This window comes from Mobula hypostoma, chromosome 6 (assembly GCF_963921235.1).
Source record: "Mobula hypostoma chromosome 6, sMobHyp1.1, whole genome shotgun sequence".
Lineage (NCBI taxonomy): Eukaryota > Metazoa > Chordata > Chondrichthyes > Myliobatiformes > Myliobatidae > Mobula > Mobula hypostoma.
In genome coordinates, this window is record NC_086102.1 from 68161945 (window position 1) to 68180853 (window position 18909).

Consider the following 18909-nt stretch of genomic DNA (forward strand, 5'->3'; position numbering starts at 1 on the left):
AAACAGCTCCCATTTTGGTTTCACCTAACCCAGATCCTTTCCTTCATCATGGAGGTGCATGCAGTATTGTATCAAAGGACACCTTCAGACAGTAAACTGCACCCATGTGCATTCTTCTCCAGGCAGCTATCACCGGCAGAGATGAACTATGACATTGGGAATAGAGAGCTGCTTGTGGTCAAGTTGGCTTTGGAGGAATGGTGTTACTGGCTTGAGGGAGCTAAGAACCCTTTTATCATTTGAACAGACTACAAGAACCTGGTTTGTATTCAGGAGGCCAAGAGAATGCATTTTAGGCAGGCCAGGTGGTTTCTCTTCTTTAACCCCTTTAATTTTGTCCTGACCTATCGATCGGTGACGAAAATTCAGAAACAGATGCCTTGTCCTGTCAGTTCAATAAACCCAAATGAGAGGAGAGCCAACCACCATTTTGTTCGTATTCATGTCATGTTTTTGGAGGGTGTTCAGTATGCTGACTGGGGCAAGTCTTTCCTGTGTTTCACTCGTGGTCCAATGGCCAGATGGAGTGGGCCAACCAAAAATTGGAATGAACACTAAGATGCCAGGCCTCAGAAAGACCAGATATGTGGTGTGACCATTTGATGTGGGGCGGAGGTCACCCAGAACACTTCACTGCATTTGGCACATGGGATGTCGCTGTTTAAATGCCAACTTGGATATTCTCTGCCAATCTTCCCTGAGCAGGAGGTTGAGTTTGGGGTTCCTGCAACTGAAGATCTCGTTCAACGCTGCAAGGAGGAATGGACTACAGCAAAGCAGAATTTTGTTAACCTCTACCCACAAAACTGAAGTAAAGGCTAACCACAAGAGAAGACTGGGACCAGCTTTGCATCTTGGGGAAACAAGTTTGGCTATTTACACAGAATTTGCCACTCTGAGTGGAGTCTAACAAATTGGCACCCAAGTTCATTGGACCCTGCAAAGTTCTCAAAAAAGTAAACCTTATGGCTTACACCTTGCAGCTCCCCAAGACTCTCAAAATCAATCCCACTTTCCACATTTGCAAATTAAAACCTGTGAACACCAGCCATTTAGCCCTACCACCATCAGTCCCACCACCACCTAGGTTTGTCAATGGTGAACAAGTCTTCACCATGAGAAGAATTTTAGAATCACAAATTGTTCGGGATGTTCAGCAGTTCTTCGTGGACTGGGAAGGATTCAGACCCAAGGAATGGTGCTAGGTTCCTGGAAGGGACAACTTGGATCCAGCTCTCATCCATGACTACCTTCACCGTCTCTCCAAGCAACCAGGGCCATCAGAAGAGGAGGAGGGGTTTGTTATGATAATACACCCAACCACACCAGCTTTTGGGGTTTAGACGCTCTAAATCTCTGGAATATGAAGAGCTGGCGCAGTCCCTTTAAGATTTCAGAACCATCCTGCTAATTTGCAGCTATGTTTTGGCACCAGGCTTTCAATATTTAAGGAGCACCTGAACTGAGGTTCAGTACTCAATTGTCAGCTCTACTTGGATTATCATCTAGTTTAGTATTCTGTTCTTGTTTTTGCTTCAGTTTCATATCATGTCTCCATTCCAGCCTCGGATACTCCAGCACTTGGGTCCAACCATCCTTGCCTAAGTCTCCCATCACATATAGATAAAGTAAATGCAAGCAGGCTTTTTCCACTGAGGTTTGGTTAGATTAGAGCTGGAGGTCTTGGGTTAAGGATGAAAGGTGAAATGTTTATGGAGAACATGAGGGGAACCTCACTCGAGGGTCATGACAGTGTGGAATGAGCTGCCAGCTGAAGTGGTGGATGCTGGTTCGATCTCAACATTTTAAGAGAAGTTTGGATAGGTACGTGGATGGAAGAGGAATGGAGACTATGGTCTGGGTGCAGGTTGATGAGACTAAACAGATTAATAGTTCAGCATGGACTAGATTAGCCAAAGGGCCTGTTTCTGTGCTATAGTGTTCTTTGACTCTGAGTCAAATAAATCAAAGATCATTCCAATAAGCTAAATAACATTTGCTACATTTTTGAGGAGCAAGCTTTCAGAAAAGCATCAAATTAGTTTTGCGCCAAGAACAGCATTGATTTGTCTACGTAGCATATTTCTATCGTAGATGAGTGCTACACACATTCATGCCCTTCCCAATAAGGTAAACAATGGAAATTGAATTCTAAATTTCCATCAGCCACCTTGACAACCAAACACCATGTATTATTGAAATTGCAAGGCAAACAAGTTTGTTTATAACTGCTGAAAGGAAACAATTAAGTTGACCAAGACTTTTTTTAATTGCTCATATTTGTCCCATTCCTAATACCTTCAAGAAGGTGGTAAGTAGCCTCCTTAAACCACAAAATCTTTTGTGACAGAGGTACTCCCAATGTATTATTATTCCAAAATAGATATTGATTCTCATGACAGTAAAGGTCATCAAGTATGTTTCTAAGCTCAGGATGATATGCAGATGATAAGAAATTTACAGAAGACAGCATACTCATGCCCTTGTTGCAATTGTTTTAGTTAGGAGAGGTCAAGGTTTGGAAAGTATTGTCAAAAAGTCTTCAGCAAAAAAATCTTTGACATGTTATTGCACAGAATTTTTGCTGGATACAGCAGCTATAATGTGCTATGGGTGGAGAGAATTTAATTAATGCATAGGATTCCAATCAAATAATTTGATTTATCCTACGTTACCTTGAGCTTCTTGCTAATTGTTTGGTGATACCTCAGGCCAATGGAGAATTCTCCTTCACACTTCTATCTTGTATGACTGTATCATTTAAGCTTTCAGTCAATGCTGAGTCTTAGCTTCACAATGATGAAGGTGTAAAGCTAATGCCATTAATTATCAAGAGGATATCTTGAGATTCTTTCTGATAGCTATCATTACTGAAATGTGTGCCTCATTTCTGATGCATGCATACTGATATTGATCTAATTTGGCAAACAAAACTATTCTAATATAATGGCCTCCATTTTCATGTTTTACAAGCAAAATCATTGATTTTTCTATCACTCAGCTCTCAAAATCACATCATTACACAATCATTTGTGCAATTGTTTTGTAGTGACAAGGTTTTAAAATCAAAGCGTACAATATCAATAGGCAAATAGGATATGTAACACTCTCAGTATATCAAATTTGAAGACAGAATATAATATTAATGGTAAGGCTCTTGGCAGTGTGGAGGATCAGCAAGATCTTGGGACCCGTCTCCATAGGATACTCAAAGCTGCTGTGCAAGTTGACAATGTTGTTAAGAAGGAATGTGGTGTGTTGGCCTTCATCAATCATGGGATTTGAGTTCAAGAGCTGTGAGGTAATGTTAAAGCTATAAACATTTTGAACCAAACATTTTGAAAAGCTCAAACAGATAAATAGAGGGATAGCTCAAGTGAAGCGGCCAGAGCGTGAGTGGGCCAGTGAAGGAGTGGAGCTTTGAGGCTTTGACTCGAGAGGCTTCGACGAGAAGAGGCAGAGGACAAGCTAGTTCCCAGTTAGTTTTTACAATATCCCCTGAGACGGTGATGTGCCTCTCATGTGAGATGTGGCAGTCTTGGGGGAACGCCCCTCTCCCGCAGAGTCACATCTGCCAGAAGTGCATACGGCTGGGCGATCTGGAAGACCGTGTAAGGAATCTGGAGCAGCAGCTGGATGACCTTCGACTCATAAGGGAGAGTGAGGCAGTCATAGATGAGAGCTACAGGGAGGTAGTCACACCTAGGCTGTCGGAAGCAGGTCGTTGGGTGACAGTCAGAGGGGGGAAAGCGAAGGTGAGCAGACAGGTAGTGCAGAGCACCCCTGTAGCCATTCCCCTGAATAATAAGTTAACCGTCCTGGATACTGTCGGCAGGGACGACCGACCAGGTGTGAGCCACGGTGGCAGGGCCTCCGGCACTGAGTCTGACCCTGTGGTGCAGAAGGGTGGGACGGAGAAGAGGAGAGCTGTCGTCATTGGAGAATCTATAGTCAGGGGAGCAGACAGGAGATTTTGTGGACGTGAGAAGGACACCTGCATGGCTTGTTGCCTCCCGGGTGCCAGGGTCCGGGATGTCTCTGACCGGGTGCACGACATCCTGGTATGAGAGGGAAAGCAACCAGAAGTCGTGATACATGTTGGGACCAACGACATAGGCAGGAAGAGGGATGAGGTCCTGAAGTGTGAGTTTCGGGAATTAGGCAGAAGGTTGAAGAACAGGACCTCAAGGGTGACGTTCTCAGGATTGCTGCCAGTGCTACGTGACAGAGATGGTAAGAATTGGAGGAGATGGCAGTTGAATGCGTGGCTGAGGAGTTGGTGCAGGGAGCAGGGTTTTAGATTTTTAGATCATTGGGATCTCTTCTGGGGAAGGTGGGACCTGTACAGATTGGATGGGTTGCACCTGAGCTCGAGGGGGAGCAATATTCTTGCAGGTAGGTTTGCTAGCATGATTCGGGAGGGTTTGAACTAATTTGCGAGGGGGATGGGACCCAGAGCGATAGAGCAGTGAAAGAAGTGCATGGAGTAAAGCCAGATCTAACATACAGAGAGGCTTTGAGGAAAGAGAAGCAGAATAAATGGTGTAAAGACAGTAAGGTAGAACGGCTGAAATGTGTGTACCTCAATGCAAGAAGCATCAGGAACAAAGGTGATGAACTGAGAGCTTGGATAAATGCATGGAATTATGATGTAGTGGCTATTACAGAGACTTGGCTGGCACCAGGGCAGGAATGGATTCTCAATATTCCTGGATTTCAGTGCTTTAAAAGGGATAGAGAGGGCGGAAAAAGGGGAGGAGGGGTGGCATTACTGGTCAGGGATACTATTACAGCTACAGAAAGGGTGGATAATGTAGCAGGATCCTCTTTTGAGTCAATATGGGTGGAAGTCAGGAACAGGAAGGGAGCAGTTACTCTACTGGGGGTATTCTATAGCCCCCCTGGTAGCAGCAGAGATACAGAGGAGCAGATTGGGTGGCAGATTTTGGAAAGGTGCAAAAATAACAGGGTTGTTATCATGGGTGACTTTAACTTCCCTAATATTGATTGGCACCTGATTAGTTCCAAGGGTTTAGATGGGGCAGAATTTGTTAAGTGTGTCGAGGATGGATTCCTGTCACAGTATGTGGACAGGCCGACCAGGGGGAATGCCATACTAGATCTAGTACTAGGTAATGAACCGGGTCAGGTCACAGATCTCTCAGTGGGTGAGCATCTGGGGGATAGTGACCACCGCTCCCTGGCCTTTATAATTATCATGGAAAAGGATAGAATCAAAGAGGACAAGAAAATTTTTAATTGGGGAAAGGCAAATTATGAGGCTATAAGGCTAGAACTTGCGGGTGTGAATTGGGATGATGTTTTTGCAGGGAAATGTACTATGGACATGTGGTCGATGTTTAGAGATCTCTTGCGGGATGTTAGGGATAAATTTGTCCCGGTGAAGAAGATAAAGAACGGTAGGGTGAAGGAACCATGGGTGACAAGTGAGGTGGAAAATCTAAACAACAGGAATTCTGCAGATGCTGGAAATTCAAGCAACACACATCAAAGTTGCTGGTGAACGCAGCAGGCCAAGCAGCATCTATAGGAAGAGGCGCAGTCGACGTTTCAGGCCGAGACCCTTCGTCAGGACTAACTGAAGGAAGAGTGAGTAAGGGATTTGAAAGCTGGAGGGGGAGGGGGAGATGCAAAATGATAGGAGAAGACAGGAGGGGGAGGGATAGAGCCGAGAGCTGGACAGGTGATAGGCAAAAGGGGATACGAGAGGATCATGGGACAGGAGGTCCGGGAAGAAAGACGGGGGGGGGTGACCCAGAGGATGGGCAAGAGGTATATTCAGAGGGACAGAGGGAGAAAAAGGAGAGTGAGAGAAAGAATGTGTGCATAAAAATAAGTAACAGATGGGGTACGAGGGGGAGGTGGGGCCTAGCGGAAGTTAGAGAAGTCAATGTTCATGCCATCAGGTTGGAGGCTACCCAGACGGAATATAAGGTGTTGTTCCTCCAACCTGAGTGTGGCTTCATCTTTACAGTAGAGGAGGCCGTGGATAGACATGTCAGAATGGGAATGGGATGTGGAATTAAAATGTGTGGCCACTGGGAGATCCTGCTTTCTCTGGCGGACAGAGCGTAGATGTTCAGCAAAGCGGTCTCCCAGTCTGCGTCGGGTCTCACCAATATATAAAAGGCCACATCGGGAGCACCGGACGCAGTATATCACCCCAGTCGACTCACAGGTGAAGTGATGCCTCACCTGGAAGGACTGTTTGGGGCCCTGAATGGTGGTAAGGGAGGAAGTGTAAGGGCATGTGTAGCACTTGTTCCGCTTACACGGATAAGTGCCAGGAGGGAGATCAGTGGGGAGGGATGGGGGGGACGAATGGACAAGGGAGTTGTGTAGGGAGCGATCCCTGCGGAATGCAGAGGGGGGGGAGGGAAAGATGTGCTTAGTGGTGGGATCCCGTTGGAGGTGGCGGAATGGAGCTTAGAAAAATAGAGGGCTATGTGATGGGGAAATTATAAGTAGTTTCTAGAGTAGGTTACAGTAGGTTCTAGAGTAGGTTGAGCGCGAACAGCTTAAAAAGAGGAAGAAAGTCGCAGACTTTTTCTCTTCGGATCAAGAAGACAGTGGTAAGAGGCTAAGGATTTCCAGCGAGAAGACATTTTATTTCTCGGAGTAGGAAAGAGGCCAGACTGCGCAGGCGCGTGACGTCAGCCAGTTGAGCGCGAACAGTTTAACAAGTAAACCACCATATCCAGCGGGCAGCGTTGGAGCGGGCTGCAGAGTGAGAGGGTGCAGAGTGAAAGGGCTTTGGCTCAATGGGCTTCGGCGGAGACGGGAAGAGGCTTCCTGCGCCCTTTGAGTCTCATAGTAACGGAGTAAGTTACAGTTTTTTGGTATTTAGTACAAACAGTAGCACCAGAGGTATGCATCTAGGATTAGTGTTGTGCTTGAAGTGCCAGATGTGGGGACCCTGGGAGACTCCCAGCCTCCCCAAGGATTACATCTGCACCAGGTGCACTGAGATGAGGCTCCTGAAGGACCGTGTTAAGGAGCTGGAGATGGAAATTGATGACCTTCGGCTAATTAGGGAAAGTGAGGAGGTGATAGATACTACCTATAGAGAGGTAGTGGATAGCACCCCTGTGACAGTCCCCCTCAGAAATCGATATATCGTTTTGGATACTGCTGAAGAGGCAGACCTGACAGAGGAGGACCACAGTGAACGAGACTCTGGCATTCTGCCCAGTGCCGAAATCAAGAGAGCAGAAGAAATGCGGTAGTTATAGGGGATTCCATCGTAAGGGGGACGGACAAGAGATTCTGCGAGCTGGACGAGGATACCCAGATGGTGTGTTGCCTCCCTGGTGCCCAGGTACAGGATGTCTCAGATTGAGTCCGAGTATTCTGAGGAGAGAGGCGGAGCAGCCAGAAGTCTTGGTACATGTTGGTACCAATGACATAGACAGAAAAAGAGAGGAGGTCCTGAAGAAAGATTACTGGGAGCTATGAAGAAAATTGAAAAGCCGGACCTCCAGAGTAGTAATATCAGGATTGCTGCCTGAGCTGCGCACTAATAATGGTAAGAATAGCAGAATTAAGCAGATGAATGTGTGGCTAAGTAACTGGTGCAGGGGGCAGGGCTTCAAACTCTTGAATCATTGGGATCTATTTTAGGGAAGGTATGACTTATACAAAAAAGATGGATTACACCTGAACTCAAAAGGTCCTAATATCCTGGCGGGATTGTTTAATATAGCTGTTAGGGAGGGTTTAAACTAAGTTGGCAAGGGGAAGGAAACCAAGGTGTTAGCGTCGAGGAAAAGGGAAATAGAACTAAGTCAAAAATACTGTGCAGCAAAGATGGCAAGAAGGACAGGCCGGAGAATATAAAGGATAATTTGCTGCAAAATAGAAATATAGCAAAATCAGCAACAGATACTGATCTAAATATACTGTACTTAAATGCACGTAGCATTAGAAATAAAGTGGATGACCTTGCTGCACAGCTGCAGGTTAAAAGATATGACATTGTGGCCATCACCGAGTCATGGCTAAATGATGGATGTGATCGGGAGCTGAATATCCAAGGATACACAGTGTATAGGAAAGATAGGAAGGTAGGTAAAGTGGGTGGCGTGGCCCTGATGGTAAGTAACGATATCAAATCAATAGAAAGAAGGGACATAGGATCAGAAGAGGTAGAATCTTTATGGGTAGAATTAAGAAATGGCAAGGGTAAAAAGACACTATTAGCAGTTATATACAGGCCTCCAAACAGCAGCCGGGATGTGGACTACAAGTTACAGCTGGAAATAGAAAAAGCATGTCAGAAGGAAAATGTCAAGATAATTATGGGGGATTTTAATATGAAAGTGGATTGGGAAAGTCAGGAAAGTAAAGGATCTCAGGAGAGAGAGTTTGTGGAATGCCTACAGGATGGCTTTTTGGAGCACCTTGTCCAGAAGCCCACCAGGGGACCGGCAGTTTTGGATTGGGTGCCGTGTAACGAACCTTAGGCGATTGGGGAGCTGGAGGTAAAGGAACCCCTTGGAAGTAGTGATCATAATATGATTGAGTTCAGTTTCAAATTTGAAAAGGAGAAGCTCGTATCAGGTGTATCGATATTTCAGTGGAACAGGGGAAATTACAGTGGTATGAGAGAGGAACTGGCCCAAGTCGATTGAAAAAGTAAGCTAAATGGAGGGACGGCAGAGCAGAATTGGATGAAACTCCTACAAGAAATAAGGAAAATGCAGGAAAAATATATTCCAAGGAAAACGAAAATCATGAATGGAAAAATGGCACAAATGTGGCTAACGAGAGAGGTTAAGGCAAAAATAAAAGCAAAAGAATCGGCGTACAAGGAAGCAAAAATTAGTGGGAAAAATGAGGACTGGAAGACTTTTTAAAAACTTACAGAAGGAAACTAAGAAAGTCATTAGGAAAGAAAAGATGAATTATGAAAGGAAGTTGACGATTAACATAAAAAAGGATACTGAGTTTTTTTTTAAATATATGAAGAGTAAAAGAGTGACGAGGGTAGATACAGGACTGATTGAAAATGATGCTGGAGAAATTATAATGGATGGTACAGTCAAGATTACTAGAGAAAAGGTGCTTGGGAAGCTAAGTGGACTAAGAATAGATAAGTCTCCCGGTCCGGATGAGGTGCACCCAAGGGGTCTGAAGGAGGTGGCTTTGGAGATTGTGGAAGCATTGGAAATTATCTTCCAGGAATCAATAGACTCTGGCATGGTTCCAGAGGACTGGAAGGTCGCAAATGTAGTTCTGCTATTTAAGAAAGGAAGGAGGCAGCAAAAAGAAAATTACAGACCTATTAGTCTGACATCGGTAGTTGGCAAGATATTGGAGTCAATCCTCAAGCACGAGGTTATGAAATACCTCGAGGTGCATGACAAGATAGGCCGAAGCCAGCATGGTTTCATGAAGGGAAGATCCTGCCTCACCAACCTACTGGAATTTTTTGAGGTAATCTCGAATAAGATTGACAAGGGAGAGGCTGTGGAAGTTGTGTATTTGGATTTTCAAAAGGCATTCAATAAGGTGCCGCATATGAGGCTGCTTAATAAGATGAGAGCCCATGGAATTACAGGAAAGATATTGAAATGGGTGGAGCATTGGCTGATAGGCAGAAAGCAAAGGATGGGAATAAAGGGATCCTATTCTGATTGGTTGCCGGTTACTAGTGGTGTTCCGCAGGTGTTGGTGTTGGGGTCGCTTTTTTTTATGATGTATATCGATGATTTGGATTATGGATTAAATGGTTTTGTGGCTAAGTTTGCGGATGACACCAAGATAGGTGGAGGAGCGGGAAATGTTGAAGAAACGGAAAGGTTGCAGAGAGACTTAGTTAGTTTAGGAGAGTGGGCAAAGAAATGGCAGTTGAGATACAACGTTGACAAATGTACGGTTGTACATTTCGGAAGAAGAAATAATCGGGCAGATTATTATTTAGATGGGGAGAAAATTCAAAAATTGGAAGTGAAAAGGGACCTGGGGGTCCTCGTGCAGGATACCCTAAAGGTTAACCACCAAGTTGGATCGGCAGTAAGGAAAGCGAATGCTATGTTGGCATTCATTTCAAGAGGAATAGTGTATAAGAGTAAGGAGGTGTTGATGAGGCTCTATGGGGCATTAGTGAGACCTCATTTGGAATACTGTGGGCAGTTTTGGGCCCCCTATCTTAGAAAGGATGATCTGATGTTGGAAAGGGTTCAGAGAAAATTTACGAGGCTGATTCCTGGAATGCAGGGGCTAACATATGAGGAGCGTTTGTCGGCTCTTGGATTGTATTCATTAGAGCATAGAAGAATGAGAGGGGATCTCATAGAAACGTTTCGAATGTTGAAAGGGTTGGACAGGGTGATGTGGAAAGGTTGTTTCCCTTGGTGGGTGAGTCCAGGACAAGAGGCCATAGTCTTAGAATTAGAGGGTACCCAGTTAAAACAGATGAGGAGAATTTTTTTTAGCCAGAGGGTCGTGGATTTGTGGAATTCGTTGCCACATACAGCTGTGGAGGCCCGATAAAGGAGGAGATTGACAGGTATCTAATTAGTCAGGGTATCAAGGGATATGGGGAAAAAGCCGGAAATTGGAACTAGATGGGTGAATAGTTTAGCTCATGGGGGAGCTGTGGAGCAGACTCGATGGGCTGAATGGCCTACTTCTGCTCCTTTGTCTTGTGATTGTGATATCTTATGATTGTTACATGGTCAGCAAAACATTGTTGGCCGAAGGGCCAGTAATGTGCTATAGGTTTTCGTTTCTATGTGAACCAAAAGATGCTGGAAGTCTGTAGCTAGTCAGATAATATCTTTGCAGTAAGAAACATTTTTGGTCGATAATCTTTCACTAGAACTTGGAAAATCTGGAAAGAAAGCATGCTTTAATTGCAGATAAGATTTCAGATAAACAGTCTCTTTTGTTTGAATTGGAATTGGCCAGTTCTAATGACAGGCCAGGTTCTGGAAATGTGACATTTTTTCTTTATCCACATAAATGCTGTCTGTATCCAATGTTCACTTACATTTCATTTTGTCAGCAACTGTAATGTTTTGTACCTGATAATTTTATACTTATTTCTCACTCCCTCCTTTCTACCAACTTGATTCTTTGCTCCTGCCTCCCTACACTGTTTTATTTTCCCTCTGTGTTGATCTTTCTAACTTACTTTTGTCACTCTTATTCTCTCATTTCATCAATATGTCCCTCCTATCAATGCTTCATACCAATTTTTTTTCATTCTGTAGAGTTTTATGCTTCATGCTCACACCTTAGTTCAATGCAGTGAATTGTTACACACACATTGTGAAATATCATTCATTCTCTTCAGGATAGTCTCAGTATAGCAAGGTTTGGATAGAGAAACTGCATAGTCATATTGAAGTTGTATCAGTTTAATGGATTTATATCTACTAGTTATATAACAGAGTTGAGGAATTTCTTTAGCCAGAGTATAGTGAATCTGTGGAATTCATTGCCACAGACACCTATAGAGGCTAAATCATTGGGTATATTTAAATCAGAGGCTCCTAATTAATAAGAGCATCAAAAGTTACAAGGAGAAGGCAGGAGAATGGAGTTGAGTTGATAAATCAGCCATAATGGAATGGCAGAGCAGGCTCGATGGCGGAAAAAGCCCAATTCTGCTGCTTTATCTTATGGGCTAATTATCTCAAATTCCAGAAAATAATTGATACACTAAATAGTCTGAAAAATGTAAAATAACAATGAAACTGTTTCAAGCAATATTAATCCTGAACTACTTTTTATATGATATTCACTTCAAACAATATGCCAAACTGTGAACATTTCCAAACCCCTTCTCATACACTCCTGTTGGTCCTGATATTCATGAAATTTGCAATCGAATTAGTAACAATACAGGGAAAGAGACTACAAACCATATTCTGGAAATAGAAAATTGAACTGAATATCTTGAATTCGTTTTTGTAAGTAGATAGGAAGGGTTCAGAAGAATATGCGCTAAACACAGCCAAATGGGACTAGCTTATATAGCATCTTGTTCAGCATGGACAAATTAGTCTGAAGACGTGTTTCCATTCTTTATTGCTTTATCACTTTATTAATTACTCTGTTGAAAGTTTTGATTTTGCAATATTATTTAGAGCTTATGAATTTCAATCCCTACAATAAACAGTAAAGAAAAGAATTATTGTCTTAAAATAATCATTAAAAATATCCATAATAAGCAATGATTTTGAAAGGACAGTTAATTTTGCTTACTTTTTTAACAATAGTAGCATGCAGTTCACCAACAAACTTAACAGTCATCTTGGGTAGGTAGCTGGGAAGCCGTTCATATAAGTAAGCACACAGCATAAGCATCATGATAGGATTTGGATCTGAAATATCTGTGGCCTTTTTAATTAAGATAAAAAGAACATTACATTTTAACCAAAAAATTACAATTAATATATTAAGAGCTAGTGATAGGTATTCAATTGATTACAAATTTATGAACGTCAATTGCACTAAAACATCTTCAAAAATACAGCAATTGGAAAGTTCAGGCTAATTTCATCAAACTAGCAAGATTTAAAAAGACATTTGGTAAAGGAATCAAAGTAGAGAAGAGTACAATGCCAAAAAGGTGAAATAAATAAATGTTATGACCAAAAATCATCAATAAAAGCATTTACAAAGAGGTTATCAGCACAGAAAACATGAAACAATAACAGAAAGGGAATCCATAATATATTTTCCATAAGAAATAAAAAAACAATTACGAGAGTAAAAGTACTAAGGAAGAATAGGGTAGAGCCGAATTGATAGAACAAATATGGTTGTCCAAGTGACAAGCAGGCTGCAAGGAAAAAAATCCTGGAAAAAAATGTTCTTGTATTTAAAAGGCATAGCTATGAAGATTCTACATGTTACATAAAGGAAATACTGTTTACCAAAGTAAGTACAATAATGATGCATTTTGAATTTTATTGATATCTTAACTATGACTAATTTTTTTTATCATTACTCTGTACAAGAAGCTATTGATTTAACAGTTCTGTATTCTGGTCAAATTGTGTTTCTATAAAAATAATTTCAGTTTACCTGTATGTCAAAATCAAGGCCAACAGCGTTAAATGCATTGAGGAGTACCAGGCTATTATGGAGGCATTGCTCAGGACTAGCTGGATATGTGTACATATACATCAGATGAGTCAGAATCTGTAAAGAAGACATTTGTTGCATCACTACATAACTGAATATATCTGTGAAGTGATTCTGGATAACAAAGTTTAATATTTCTTGTAAAATAGAAATTGTTAAGCAGATGGAATACAAGTTTATCAATACTAGAGTATTTTGTTCATTTCTGGTCTCCTCATTATAGGATGAATGTGGAAGCTTTCGTGACGGTGCAGAGGAGATCTACCAGGATGTTGCCTGGATGTGAGTTTGAAACATTCCTCAAGCAAGTAACCAACAAAATTATATGAGGATATGGATCTCAAAAGGAACTTAGACAAAACCACTGATTAAAAATTAATATTAAAAAAGGCAGTTCTGTTTTGCATTAACTCATAAATGGCTTCTGATTAAAGAGATACCAACACATTAGCTGAAGTATCTATACTCTTTGGAGAGAAGGAGGATGAGAGGAGACATGATAGAGGTGTACAAGATAATGACATGATAGAGCTGTACAGGATAATAAGAGGAATAGATAGAGTGGATAGCCAGCACCTCTTCCCCAGGGCGCCACTGCTCAATACAAGAGGACATGGCTTTAAGGTAAGGGGTGGGAAGTTCAAGGGAGATATTAGAGTCAGGTTTTTTACTCAGAGAGTGGTTGGTGCGTGGAATGCACTGCCTGAGTCAGTGGTGGAGGCAGATACACTAGTGAAGTTTAAGAGACTACTAGACAGGTATATGGAGGAATCTAAGGTGGGGGCTTATATGGGAGGCAGGGTTTGAGGGTTGGCACAACATTGTGGGCTGAAGGGCCTGTACTGTGCTGTACTATTTTATGTTCTATTAAATGATCCATCTGCAAGAATTACTACGTGTGCATGTACAATATCTTCAAGGTAGCTGTAATTGTGCCTGCCACAGGAAATTTTCACAGAAACTTTTCCCAAAGACACAAGTGAATCACAGGCCTGCACTAGCCATATGGCAAACACCAAAAGGGCCAGAGATCTCAAGGGATGGTGGGCTCATCTTTGTGAGAAAAAATATATGACGTAGCCAATGGCAAAATACCAAGCATTCAATCCATTTCAAATAACTACACCCTTTCATTATATCTGGATTTTATGTGTTTTACATAACATGCTGTGTTGCTAAATCACGCAAAGCCTTGTCTTTTGACAAGACTCTGTATGAGATTTGCTGAATAGTCTAATTGACTTGGTACTGGATAACGCAAGTTAACATGCATTCTTCTCTTGAACAAGAATAAAATTTATCAGAAATTTAAAATTAAAGTCTTCTGCTACAAAAACAAGGACTTTGGTTTTTAAAATCAATTTGTTTGCTTTAAAATCTGAAGTAAGCATTAGAGATTTGGTACAAAGTCAATTTAATTGGCTGAGTTGTTTTACTGTTGGTTTGATCTGTTTTTCATTTTATGTTGGCTATAAAAAATGTGAATCCATCTTTTGTGGAAACCATTCAATTTCACATGAGATTGATCAAGAACTGCTGTAAAGTGTACAACATCAAAATTAACAACTAAAACTTACTGTCCACTTAAAGAATTCATCGACTAATAAACAAATCTATGTTTTTAAAGAATTATCAAAAAATTAAACAGAGTTACTTTATAAAGTCACCTACCACTTCAGGACAATAAGCAGCCAAGACAGCTGCCAGCACCAAACCATCCAACAAATCTAAATCAAAATTAATTATCCAGCGTATTGGTGGGACACCACCTATTTAAAAGAAGAGAATAAAGATAAACCAATCATGTCAAAATAAAAAAAATAAAGGTACAAGATTCAAGATTGCTTAAATTCATCTCCTGTACAAAGGTGTAAAGGAGAACAAAATAATTGTTACTCCAGATGTGATGCAGCACAAAAAAAGAAAGATCAAGGATATAATAATAATAATAATAATAATAATAATAAATGAGTCTGGTGATTCTGGCATGGATGCTAAGTAGTCTCCTTCCTGTTGGGAGTGGGACAAACAGTTTATCAGTAGGGTGGGTGGGATCCCTCATGATGTTACTGGCCCTTTCCTGGCACCTTTCTGTGTATATATATATATCCTTGATGGTGGGTAGGCTGGTACAGGTGATTACGTTGGCCAGTTTTCCTGTCCACCACAGTGTAGTTTCCATATCAAGCAGTGATGCATCTCGTTAGGATATTCTCTACTGCATATCTGTAGAATGACGTGAGTGTGGATGTACAAAGTCTAGCTCTCTTCAGCCTTCTCAGAAAGTTAAGGTGTTAATGATTAGGATGTGTTCTGGGACCATGAGAGGTTGTATGTGATGCTCACTCCCAGGAGTTTGAAACTGCTTGCAGTTTCCACAGCTGTGCTGCCATTGTAAAGGAGGTGTGAATGATGTAAGTTCTCCTGAAGTCGACAGCCGTATCCTTTGTCTTGTTGACATTAAGGAAGAGGTTATTTGTCGGGCATCAAGATCAAGCTTTTCCACTTCCTCTCTGTGCACCATCTCATCGTCATTGGTGATGAGCCCCACAGCTGTCATATCATCAGGGAACTTGACAATGGGATTGCTTTCATGCTTGGCTAGGTAGTCATGAGTGAGCAGGTTGTACTGCATTGGGCTCAGCACACAGCCCTGGGGGGGCACCTGTGTTGAGGGTGATGGGGTGGAAGGAGTGGTTGTGCATCCTGACTGTTGTAGAGCAGTTCTGTTGGCAAGCATATTGGTGATTTGCACCTTAGCAAAAGGCACCCAATATTGTAACTGACAAACATCATTTAAAGTTGGCCTGTACCACATAAAGCTACCTGCACCTCTTGAAAGGAGCTGAGTGACTCTAAGAAATGGGGATTAGTGAGCAGAGCAGCGACTGCAATTTGGTCAAAACGACAGTGTGTTAAGTGGAAGAAAGTCGGCTTTGCTCCTTTACATTACTCCAAATGAAACTTCTGTGGTGCAGATGAGGAGCAGCAGTGAAATCAATCTGCAGGACTGGTTTAGCGACCCTCCTGTGGATGGGAGAGATATCTCAAGAGGTAAATGGAAAGAGGCAAGCAACAAAGATTGAGAAGAATTTAAAGACATTATATGTATTTCTCAGGGTCAGTGCTTATGTTTTCCAAAAACAAAATGCTGGAAGAACTCAGAAGATTAGGCAGCACCTATAGATCAAAGGGATAGTCAACATTTCAAGTTGAGATTCTCAATCAGAACTGCATGTAGAGGGAAGACTACTAGTGTAAAGAGGTGAAGGGGAGGGATGAGGCAACAGTTAGCAGGTGATAGTTGGACCCAGGTCAGGAAGGGAATGATGGGCAGATGACGGGGAAGAAAGGGCGAAGGAAGGGTGGAGTAAGAAATTAATGACGTGGAGACAAGCACTACAGATATTGGAGTCTGATAAATAAGGGAGGTAACAAGTGGATCCACAAGAACAAACCCACATTATTCTTCCCCATTAAAAAAGTCACTTTTACACATTAGCTCAGTGAAAATACTTTGTGAAGCCCAAGTGCTAAGTAGGGGGGCATTCATTCGGCTCTCCTCTACGCACAGGAGCGAATCTTGGAAATCATTAGGATTGGTAACAACAAATGTTACCTATCTGAAATAAAACAAAAAGTGTTGGAAAGACGTGGCACGTCCACTAACATCGGTGAAGGAAAAAATAGAGTTAATATTTCAAGCTAGTGCATTGTTGACTATTTCAGACATATTTTGTTTTATTCCTGGGAAATGTGTTTTGCTAAATGGTAACCAGTGATTTTAACCCAGGAAATAAATACAGTCAGATTCAGCAAAGTCAATTATGTAACATGTTCTTTATGATATCCATCTTATGGTTCTTTATGGATATATTCTGTTAAAACATAGTCTAAACACAGCTGGTTCTTCCAGAGTAAAACTTTAATTGACAAGTCATTTGATTATTCGTCAACAATTTAATAGTGGAAAAATAGAAAACAACAACAGCCCAACATAAACATTAAGAAAAACAAATTTTTAATCAAAGAATGCCATATTGCATGAGTAGGGAAAATCATCACTATCATCAAACCAAAGGCCTCTAAGTCCTGATCTTAAAAGTACTGCCTACTTCAAGACACTGAATTTTCACTGAGTAAGTTTAATTTATATGTGTAGATAAAAGAAACAAAGTTCAGTTTAGTATTGCATATTAATGTACCATTATAGAATTACATTGTTATGGTGGGAAGTGTGGATTACATTCCTAGAAAATGGGATGCATCATGATTTTCTGTAATGTGATGTTCTGTCTGCACATCAAGAAACAAGAATTTCAATAAAATACATGCTGTGATGATTTATTTATTTCTTTTCCACATATATTCCAAGAGAGCAAATTTGGTTCTCTATTTCATATTTTAGGTAGTAACTTACCAATTCTGTTGCAACAAATTTCTGAACAGCCATAATGCAGGGTAGCCTCAATTTATACATGCAAATTTATGGCATTACAGGTGTCCCCCGCTTTTCGAACGTTCGCTTTACGAAACCTCACTGTTACGAAAGACCTACATTAGTACCCTGTTTTCGCTTTCAGAAGGTGTTTACACTGTTACGAAAAAAATTCAGCATGCAAAAAAATCAGCGCGCGATAAAAGGCAACGCGCGCCCCAAGCAGCTGCTCTCCCCCGGATTCGGAACGGCATTGCTTAAACACATGCCTGTGAGCAGCCGTTTGCAAGATGAGTTCTATGGTGTCGGAAAAGCCTGAAAGAGCTCGTAAGGGTGTTACACTTGGCGTTAAAACTAGACATAATTAAGCGTTTCAATCGTGGTGAATGAAGCAAGGACAACATGAGTTTGGCTTGTGGAGGTTGACGAAGATGATGTTGAAGAGGTTTTGGCATCCCATAACCAAGAACTGATAGAAGAAGAGCTGATGCAATTGGAAGAGGAAAGGATAACAATCGAAACCGAATGAGTAATGATAAAGTACGACTTTAATTTTGAAAGGGTACGTAGGTTTAGGGGATATTTGCAAGATGGTTTGAGTCCTTACAAAGAACTGTATGATAGAAAAATGCGCGAGGCTCAGCAGTCAAGCAAGCCTTCCACATCAGCCACAGCAGACAACGAACCTCGACCTTCGACACCGAGGCGGGCAGTCATAGGAGAAGATGAGTTGCCTGCTCTAATGGAAATAGACAACGAGATGACACCCCAGTGTCCCACCACCCCAACACCCAGTCCGCGGACAGATACTGTACCGATTCGCGGAGAATGCAGCAGTAGCCGGGAGCACACAGCACATCTTTAAGAAAAAAGCCAAAATAAACATGCTAGTTAATTAGGTGCCACCGACACGTAATTGTCGGCCCAGATCAGAGGCGACGCAATTGGCAGTCGGCACTGATCTGGGCCGACAATTACGTGCCGGGCAGCACCTAATTAATTAGCATGTTTATTTCAGCTTTTTTCTTAAAGATGTGCTGGATGCCTCCCGGCCACCGCTGCATCCCTGCATGCTTCGCGGCAATGTATCGGTTGGTGGCCCGGAGGGTGGGGGCCACTGCACCACCCAACCTGCGACGACTCAGCCTAACACATCATCATCAGTGTGCTCGGTGCTGTCTTCCCAATTCCTGCAAGTGATACTACACTGTACGTACATTATTTCTACTTTATATCGGCTATGTATTTTTACGTGTTATTTGGTATGATTTGGCAGCTTCATAGCTTAAAGGTTACTGGAGAGCGCTTGCGCCGTGTTCTTGCCAACAGCGCTTGCGTGAGATTTTCGCTAC

At 42.0% G+C, this 18909-nt stretch overlaps 1 protein-coding gene across 1 annotated transcript in view; it reads right to left on the minus strand.

Moving 5' to 3' along the window:
* Positions 1 to 18909, minus strand: part of LOC134348078 (cilia- and flagella-associated protein 47-like) — a 712768-nt gene that overhangs the window by 448981 nt on the left and 244878 nt on the right. The window contains exons 34-36 of the mRNA XM_063050919.1: positions 14791 to 14888; positions 13060 to 13176; positions 12235 to 12369 (exon numbers count right to left, since the gene is read on the minus strand). Of these exons, the coding sequence (XP_062906989.1) occupies positions 12235 to 12369; positions 13060 to 13176; positions 14791 to 14888 (350 nt within the window). The remainder of the gene's footprint in view (positions 1 to 12234; positions 12370 to 13059; positions 13177 to 14790; positions 14889 to 18909) is intronic.